The 10,283-nt window shown below is 31.6% G+C and overlaps 1 protein-coding gene across 1 annotated transcript; it reads right to left on the bottom strand.

The window, feature by feature from the left end:
- Positions 1–1,203: 1,203 nt before the first annotated feature.
- Positions 1,204–9,581, bottom strand: LOC110877572 (ammonium transporter 3 member 1). The gene is made up of 4 exons (XM_022125729.2): positions 9,173–9,581; positions 8,076–8,363; positions 2,197–2,742; positions 1,204–1,702 (listed from the first exon to the last, which is right to left on the bottom strand). Exons 1-4 carry the CDS (start codon positions 9,530–9,532, stop codon positions 1,442–1,444), a joined length of 1,455 nt encoding a protein of 484 aa, XP_021981421.1. The 5' UTR covers positions 9,533–9,581; the 3' UTR covers positions 1,204–1,441.
- Between the last annotated feature and the right edge of the window lie 702 nt (positions 9,582–10,283).

Here is a 10,283-nt window from a genome sequence, read left to right as displayed (position 1 = left end):
TTGGGGGGAAGGGGCCATGACAATTATGTTTTTGGTATAAACACAACCATGTGATCATAGTTATATAGCCATGCCCCTCATATGATATGATAACAATTTAAAACAATAGTACGAATAAAGTCATATATAGATGGATTATTTAATGCATTAAAATCTCAACATAATTCATAAATAATTTTAGTAAATTATTATATGTGTTATTTGTCAATTCGTACAAATAAGTGTAAATAATCAAAGTAAATTATTATATGTATTATTTGTCAATTTCGTGTAGCAAGTGTAAACAATATGTGTAGTTTTTTTTTTTTTTTTTTTTTTTTTTTTTTTTTTAAATTTAGTATAAGTTTTTAAACGAATAAATTAAAATAAATACTCATCCAACCCGTTTATAGAAATAATGAATCATAGATATAACTTAATATTTTCTTTTAAAAAAATAATACTAGTCACACTTTTGTATTGTTTAACCAAATTACTTTCTCCAAACAAGTTATCACCCAAAATGATATATAGTCTATAAAAGTTGAAACAATGATGTTACTTATAGGCTAATTAATACATGGGTAATTTAACAGTTTCAAAAAAAAAAAAAAAAAAAATTAAACGTCCAACATAATCAATCTCAAGCACTCTCGGGGCACCCACTAGACCAAACGGAGTACTCCGAGAGTAACCCGAGTCCACCACCAATTCCGGGGAAAACCCGGTAACCCACCCGCCCGTAGGCACGACGGTGAAATTACCAGTAAAACCCATTTGGCTCAAGGATCGAACTCATGTTTTCCTGAGTCTCCTATCATTGCCCATCAATGCCTCACTCTCCCCCAAGTGAGAGTTGAACTTGCATCTCTCAAGAGAAATGCAAGCCTTCCACCACTTGATCTAGAGATCATTGGCCAAAAAAAAAAGAAAACAAAAAAAAAAAAACAAAAAAAAAAAAAAACTTTTCAATATAATATTTTGTCGATTTGATTATTGAAAAATAATTAACTAATCCAGTAAACTCTCTCTAGCATTCTAAGTTCTAACATTTATTAACTCTCATATTTCTTTCAACATAAGAATGGGCCAATAGAGTTCGAGAAGCCTAGATAGCTAATGGGCTAATGTGGTTATCATTTATAGCTTGGGCTCTAAAAGGACACATCGTTTTGGGTGGGCCGTGGGGGCCTTTATAGAGTTTTGGGCTTTAACAAAGCAATCTGAGTAAACAAACGGTCACTAAAATTTGTATGGACAATTATAAATTTATCACTTAAAAACACAGATACACATGAGAGAAACCATAATCAACATAATCAAAAGTACAATTAGGGCAAACCCTGAGGACACGAGGCCTTGTATGTGCAGGGTCCACGGGGGGTGTCGGGCCAAACTTGGGGCTATCGTATAGTACGAGAATCAAATAGTATGATGATTGTTGTATTAAACTTTTGAACTTTCAAAGCATCTGAGTGGTACCACTGGCAGACCGGTGGTGTCCGGTATCATCGGAATAAAGCCCATGTTTTGTTCCGTCATATTTCTCTCCATCTCCCCACAACGCATACGCCTCCTCACCATGAACCGCATCATCGCCAATCAACAACTGTTCATCTGACATCCGCAACGGAATCACCAGACCAATCACCACACAAATGATCGAGGTCACCACTATGTTCCATCCAATAATAAACCCACCACCGACCAACTGTTTTAGTACCTGCATGTAGGGGCGTGTATGAAACCCAAATAGCCTACCAATAACTAAAATAACCGACATAATCGAACCGAATTAACCAAACCCAACCCATAACCGACGATTTGGTTTTATGTTATCTAAAAAACAAAACTTTCCTTTTGATTTCGGTTTTGCTTGTACTCATCCCCAAAAAAGTAACCGGACTCGTAAAACTCAAATCAACTGTTTTTTTTTTTTTTGTTTTTGGATGGAATAAATCATTTTATTCAAATGTTTGTAATTAAAATTTGGGCTAATTATTATCTTTTTAATCTTAAATAAATTATAAGAAATTAATAAATGGTGTTGTCAAAAAAATTTAGGCCCATAACTTTAGTTCATTATTTTTGGGAATTGTTTTTTAGGCCAAAAATTTCAAGCAGAAATAACAAAAGAGAAAAAACCGAACCCATAGTGAAAACCAAAAATCCCTAAACAGAGGCTTAAAAAAACCATAGCCCAAAACCGGGCCATACCTGCACACCACCCGAACCACCATAAACACCACCACGCGAGTTTGTCACCGGCAAAAACAACGAACAAAGCGTGGGCTCCGCAAACACACCTGTAAGAACGCCACCAAGGTACCCTGCCACCGCGTGCGTGTGGACGACACCAAGCGTATCGTCAACCTTTTGCAACAAAGTCCATTTTTTATGAACCACCATCATAGTAAACCACGGTACGCTACCCGAAAGAACACCCATTACAATGGCAGCCCACCCTTGAACCAAACCGGCCCCAGGGGTGATGCACACGAGCCCAGTGATCATGCCTTGGACCGCACCGATAACAGAGGGTTTACCGAAGAAAATGACGTCGAGCCAGGTCCAGACCAGGAGGCTGGTGGCTGCACAGATGTTGGTGTTGAGTACAGCCATTGAGGAGTCTATGTTGGCACTGTATGGATCACCACCATTGAAACCGGCCCAGCCCATCCATAACAACCCTGCTCCTGCCAATGTCATTAGTACATTGTTTGGTGGAAATCTTTCTCTATCCACAGTTAATCTTGGGCCTACCTGCAAAGTGCAACCATTATTTGTACATTTTAGTGTATGTTGTCAAATAGAGGTAGGTATTGGCGGAGCTAGCCTAAAAATTTAGGGGCATCATAATTTTATTATTTTGAGGACCAGTCATTTGTATAAAATCAAAAAAAATTTATTTATTTTACAGTACGAAAACGGTACGGAGACAGGATTGAGGGGTAGTCCGTGCTACCCCTTCTAATACACTAGCTCCGGCCCTGGAGTTTGGTCTTCATGTTTTATATTTGTCATTTTTTAGAATCTTTAAATAAATATATAGTTTATATTATCGCTAGTGTGCTTGATATATAATATAAGACTGCCTACTTTAATATAGTGAATGAAAGAAAAAAAATGGATAGTAAAATTATCTACTTTAGCTATCAAACTTAATTAAACAATTAATATATAGCATTAATAGGTGGTAGAGGTGCACATAACCGGGTTTTATTAATACCTGGGTACGGGTATCACATACATACCTGGTGTATTTGGGTTTGGGTTTTCAATACCCAGAGTATTAAAATACATTATTTGCGGGTATAAAAGAACCTAGTTTCCGGGTCCGGTATTAGAAAAGCCGGTGCGGGTATTCAAAAACCCAATGTTGCTGCCTTTTTTATTTCATGTTTTTTTTTGTATTTTTATGTTTCCAACTCCATTTTTGGGTTTAAAAACTTTACCATAATAACATAAAATTTCCACTATATTATATTACAAGATTATATATCATAAAAGTGCATATATAATGGGGTCTCAAAAAACCTGGTGCGGTAATTAAAAAAATCCGAGTACGGGTATTGTAAAACCTGGGCACAGGTATTATCAAAACCTGCGTATAAATCAGGCTGAAAAAAACCTGGGTTCGGGTTTTTTTTGAGCTCGGGTTTTTTATGCACCACTAATGTGTGGGGTGGGTGTGTGTGTGTGTGTGTGTGTGGGGGGGGGGATATATACCCATTGAAAAAAAGGGGAAAATTACATCTAAATTAGTAATCCAATAAGTGTTTCATCAAGTTCACTTAATATTTTTTTCTCTAATGTTACTCAATTTTCATGAGTTGTTCCCATCCTTTTCCTTTAAATGTTATAATTATAAAAGCTCACGTGAACTTAATAGAAAATATATAAAATATTGGTTATCATTTAGTTATTTGTTTTCTAGTTTGACTTAAATTAAATTATTGTGAAATTTGGTTATTTTTTTCTTCATTGTTATCTCTCACTTAAAAAAAAGTAATCACCAAACAATAATTATTATTCATATATCATCTGTTTAAACAACTTTATATAAAAACAACATTTGTAGATTCTTTTACAATATTCATGCACTTGACTTTATAAGAACAAAAGAGCTTTTAGTGGTTTTTGTGAAAGTATTAAGAAACTAATTAATTAGTAGGTTTGCTGGTGTCGCGTGTTGCGACGAAACGGAGCAAATGATAATGTTAAATAAACGTTATTTGAAAATGAAGCATGTTGTTTACAAAGCTAAACCACCAGAATCCGTTCAGTTTATCATCGTACCATAAAATGATACAAAATAAAAACTCTATTTTGAATACAACTTCATTTTTAAAAATACTTATATCAGAATGTCCATGAGGAAAGATAAGCACAACTATATACTTCAGTTTTTTTTTTTTAAATTAACAAACGCAAGTTATTAAATAAATATTAAATTAATTGACAAAGGAAATATAATTTACAAAAAATAATTATGAAAAACAAAAAGTAAATGACAAAGAGAATATGGTTTTAAAAAAGGTAAAAAAAGAGAAATATGATAAAATAAATATAATAATAAAGTATTATAATATTAAAATAATAAAATATAAAAAAGTTATATATCTTTATAAATTTAAAATTATTATTCATCGTCCTTAATCAATAGAATTTATATTACAAGTTTCTATGTAGTACTCATAATTTTAAACTTAAATATAGTTATGTATTTTAATCAAGTGTAAACATCATTATCAAAATACTTCGTATCTTTTATATATATGCTTTGCTAGCCGTTAAAAAAAATACTCCGTATCTATACATAGGACCGGGTGATCTAATACATAGGACCAAATTGTCATGTGGTGCAATAGTCATCTTATCTATACATAGGACCCGGTGATCTAATACATAGGACCAAATTGTCATGAAGTGTAATAGTCATCTTAAGGAGTTAGACCCTTTCTATTGTGAGGGAGATTAAGTCAAGAGAGGGTATGCATGGATTAAAAATAGAACGTCTTTTAATTATATTAACTGGGGTGATTGATATAAATACCTTATGTATATGTTGTAATTTTTTGCCCTTTGCCCGTTTGGATTGGGGGTGTGTGTTGTTTGACCTTTTGCCCGTTTGGGTCAAAGGTGTGTTTTTAATGAAGTTCGTTTAAAAAAAAAAAGAAAAACAAAAGTCTACTTCTATCATTTAACATGTTTTTGAAAACATTTATTCATCGTAGTAATGAATATCAACTTATATATGAGTGATTGTTTATGAATATCAACTTATATATGAGGGATTGTTTATTACTTATCATTAATATTTGTAATTAGAGTCGTAAACGAACCGAACAAACACGAACAAGTTCTTGTTTTTGTTCGTTCGTTAAGGATACATTGTGTTTACGAATGGTTTATGAACACTTACAGAAGTCCTTATTGTTGAACGAAGGTCGAGAATATTTTTCGATGTGAATAATGAGAAAGAAAGTGGAACAGTGCATAAACAAGGTGGAAATAGGGTTTCCGTATATTGTTACTTTGAGTAATGAGATAAATAAGAATTAAAGGATATAAAAAGTTTAGGTAAACTAAATAGATGCTAAAAAATATTTAATGAACAACTTAAAAAAAGAACATCAACGAATATTCACGAACGCAATTGAATGAACGAGACATCTGTTCGTGTTTGTTCATTTAACTAACCGAACACAATTTCTTGTTCATGTTCGTTCATTAAGTAAACGAACTTTCCACCGAACGGTTTACGAATTGTTCGCTGAACGTTCGGTTCGTTTACAGCCCCATTTGTAATATGGAATAAGATTCGTCATTTTAAATTTCTTTCTTATTGAATATAGTTAAATTATTTTGTGTTTTCCACAATTTCTAAAATCAAAGTGTTTACTTTAAACCTATAAAGTTATAAATGACTGACTATATGTTTAGAGAAATATCATCTTATTTTAGAAGTAAAATAATAACTTCACAGTAAGTCATCCTGATAAATTTTCAAACTTGATAAGCCACATATATTTAACTAAACATGTGTTATCTGTCACATAAAAAAACACTCATTTAGTAATACTATATATACGAAAATTGCTTTACATGGTTGTCTGATATATGTGTACAAAATAAACCTTTTCTTTTATACAAATCACATCCTAAAAAAAGAACCAAAGTTTATGACCAAAACAAACATTGCATGTCACCATCATGACAACAGAACAGGTTAGTGAAAGAAAATGACAATTAACTTATTATTATTTGGTTAAGCTATTGGTATTTTAAATTACCATGAAAATAGTTTCGAAGAATGTCACAGTCAAATGAAAATAATTACTTTACTTAATATTTAACTAAGTTATTAAATTATTAAAATTACTATGAAATCGGTTTAATATCAGATGGAAAGAATTTCAAGTTACAACTAACCCTGACTATATTAAAGGGTTAATTCTGTTTTAATGTTTTATTTATTTGGACTTTTAGTTATTAAGTTTTTTTTAAAAAAAAATTAAACCAAAGTTTTTTTTTCCTTTTTTCAATAGCAATGCTTATTTATTTCTAATTTACACCAAATTAACCATAATCTATTTCTTGCTTGAGATTAAACCCAAGACTTTCTAATAAGAAACATGAGTCTCTATCAAATATCAAATAAGATAGCCCACAAACCATAATCTATTTCTAATATTTATTTTAGCTTTACTTTTGCAAATGTCAAAAGGTCTTTCCAAAATATCCCACATCGTACAACATTCATTTTCCTTGTGTGTGTAAACAAATTAATGCTTTTCCCCCCAATTTACATGGTTACTTTGAATTTTTTGTTTTGAACAGTAATTTCTTTACTCCTGTCGTCTGTGGACTCGAACCCATGACCCCTCTCTTCTAAGATATTTAAAAGCTTTACCTTTACTAATGACCACCACCCCATATTATTGTGTATTCTAGCATCCTTAAACATAAAATGTATACGTGAAATATTGTCATGACTTCCATAGCTATTTGCCTATTTTGTTATATTTTTATTCAAGTTGTATATGTTGATATAATATAGTATTAAAATGTATAGATTTACAATTTTCACTAATAAGTATATTTTATAAATCTAAGTAAATTATATGATACGGTTGATACTCCAATCTTGCCTTTAAGACAAAAGGAGTTCATTATATGTTAATCACTTTTTATTATGTATAAACTACCTCCGATTATATGAAATTACATTTTACCAAAATATAAAATATCCGATTAATATAAATAAACCTTATACTAGACATAGCCAATGGACTTGGACCCATGAAAGATCCCTCAATAAAGGAACTTTTGGGATACTCCAACGTTTAAGTCAAGGTCAATGAGACACTAGATATATCGTCATTTTTCATCAAAAGATATCATATATGATCTTACACGCTTGGTAATTTTTGAAAATTTCATACTTTTATTGCAGAAATACCCGAAAGAAAATGAATACATAGGCGAAAATATGGCATACATGGAACCCTAAAAAGGTATATAAAAAAGGAAGAAGTGAGTATGATATCATAGTTTCTAAGGGAATATATATGTTGTTTTCTTATTGTCACTATAGATGTAAAAAACTTGTGATTTCATTAATGCATTGTTTTAAAATTCTGTTTAGATAAACTAAAGAATATTTACAGAACCCTGAATATTTACAGAACTCGCAAAACTCCTAATAAACAATCTTTTTATTTATATATATTTTATATTTAGAATTAGAATTATTTTATCATTTATTATGTATATTTTTATGATTACATACATGTTCACAGTAATTTTATTATTTTTTTATATGTAATTTTATAATTACACGGTAAACTAGTTTTTTAACATATATGTAATTAGTTATGACACATAAATATAATTTGGCTATTACACATATGTAAACTACTTTTAACATGTATGTAATCATAAAAAAACATATACTAAATGATAAAAAGTTCCTAAATATAAAAAATATATAAAATGATTGTTTATTAGAAGTTCCGAAAGTTGTGCAATTATTTAGAGTTCTATAAACTAAAAAAGAAAACATTAAACATGTAATGTAAAGTGGTACTAACCCAATAAGCGGCGGTGAAACCAGCGACTCCAGATGATAGATGAATAACATAACCACCTGAGTAATCCATGACACCCCAATGAAATAAGAAACCACCACCCCACAAGCTGAATGCACCAACGGTGTAGGAGAATGTCAACCATAATGGCACAAATGCCATCCATGCCTTGATGTTCATCCTTCCAAGCAACGATCCCGCCAACAATATCACTGCGATTGCTGCAAATACGCATTGAAACCACACCATCGACGCCATTGGATAGAATGGCGTGATCATCGCTGTTTCAAGCTACATTATTTATAATGCAAATTTCAATACAATTGTTGTTGGGATACCTACCATTATATATATTAAAGCTCAAGTAAAACTTTTGTTTTAGAGATATATAGTGATGATATATTTTTCAATTCTATTGAAAGAATTATGTTTATTTTACTCATATTTAAGATATTTTACTGATCCATATTTTGTCCTCTACCAAGAGTCCTGTATTCGCAGTGTGGGTGTATATATCATATATGTGTATTTGACAATTTTTAATCAAGTTACAAATACCATTTTTGGTATTAATTTCCCTGTTGTAAAAGAGTACAGTTATCAATAAAAAAATATCTGATATCACGAATTATTTTTATGGTATAAATAAACACCTGATGAAAAACTAAAAAATGATTCATTTGAAATGATTATAAATAGCAAGCAAAAAAAAAAAAAAAAAACAGAATTCAAATCAAGAACATTTAAAACGCCAAAAATCACCAAAAAAAAAAAAAAAACCTAAATTTAAGAACATTAAATGGGTCATGTTTACGGGTTGGACAAGTCAAACTTGATAAAACCCGGATACAACACAAACCTAAAATCTTATCGTATTTTCGTGTCACGTCAGAAACTGATTCCCCTAGAAACCAATTTAGATTCTTGAATCAACTTGATCCATGACTAGTTTTGAAAGTGACACTATTTATTATTATTATTATTATTATTATTATTATTATTATTATTATTATTATTATTATTATTATTATTATTATAATTAAAATGATAAAATAAAGATTAACCAAGTAAGTAACAAACAAAAACAATATAATACGTACGGTGCCGTTGTGGTAATAGTGACCGGAGGCCGGCAACGCAGCTTGCTTGATCAAAAACTTCTGGCCAAGGGCCGGTCCGGCTTTGCCCCAAAAGGGAAGGAGCTTTTCGCCGAACGACATCTTGTAAGCCCATGTAACCCAGCAGATAACGACAGCAGAAAAGGCGTATAGCGCCATGAAAGCCGAGTTCACTGCCCATTTCTTCTTCACTATGCTTCCGTACAAGATCACGAGTCCTGGAACGCTTTGAAGGCCGACAAGCGTGGCGGATATCATCTGCCACGCGTTGTCGCCTTTGTTTAGCCAGTCGGGCGATGCGGCTGATGGCACGTAAGCGGTTGGCAACATGGTTGCAGCCATGATCGGAGCGGGTGTTCAAGTTGAAGAGTAGACTTCTCGTGTTATGGAGTGAGATGATATTCATATATAGGAAGATTCACATTCACATTAATATTTATTATTATCATATCATGTGACTTCGTTTACTTTTTCTCATTTGGTTTTAAAATTTAAATAATCTCAACTTTCTAAATTTAGCCGATAATAATCTTAACTCAGTTATTTGCTGATAATAATCCAAACTGGTCCATTTTTGGCCGATAATAGTCCGCCGTTAAAAATAGCTTAACGGAGTTAAGTTTTTTTTTTTTTTTTTTTTTTTTTTTTTTTTTTTTCTGAATTACAAACCGATGTTTTATGGATTTTGATCAGAACGAGGGTACGAGTCGATTTATGTAAAACTTATCTCGAAATGATGCTTCAAACGGTTTGATTTTTGTTATTGGAAGTTTAAACACCGAATTGAAGTATCGTTTTCATTGTTTGGGGCAGTATTTCGAGGTAAATTTTACATCAATCAACTCGTATCCTCGTTCTGATCAAAAACCCTAAAACATCGATTTGTAATTTGGAAAAAAAACTTAACTCCGTTAATCTATTTTTAATACAGACTATAATCGGCCAAACGTGGACCAGTTCGTATTATTATCGGCAATATAACTGAGTTGAGATTATTATCGACCAAATTAAGAACGTTGGGATTATCTAAATTTAATTTGCCTTAAAATTATTATTTCATGGTAGTATTATACACATATTAATAATTGAAGTC

The sequence above is a fragment of the Helianthus annuus genome, chromosome 9 (genome assembly GCF_002127325.2).
Source record: "Helianthus annuus cultivar XRQ/B chromosome 9, HanXRQr2.0-SUNRISE, whole genome shotgun sequence".
NCBI classification, from domain to species: domain Eukaryota; kingdom Viridiplantae; phylum Streptophyta; class Magnoliopsida; order Asterales; family Asteraceae; genus Helianthus; species Helianthus annuus.
Note: the sequence above shows the minus strand (reverse complement) of the source record. Positions and strands in the feature narration are given on the sequence as shown.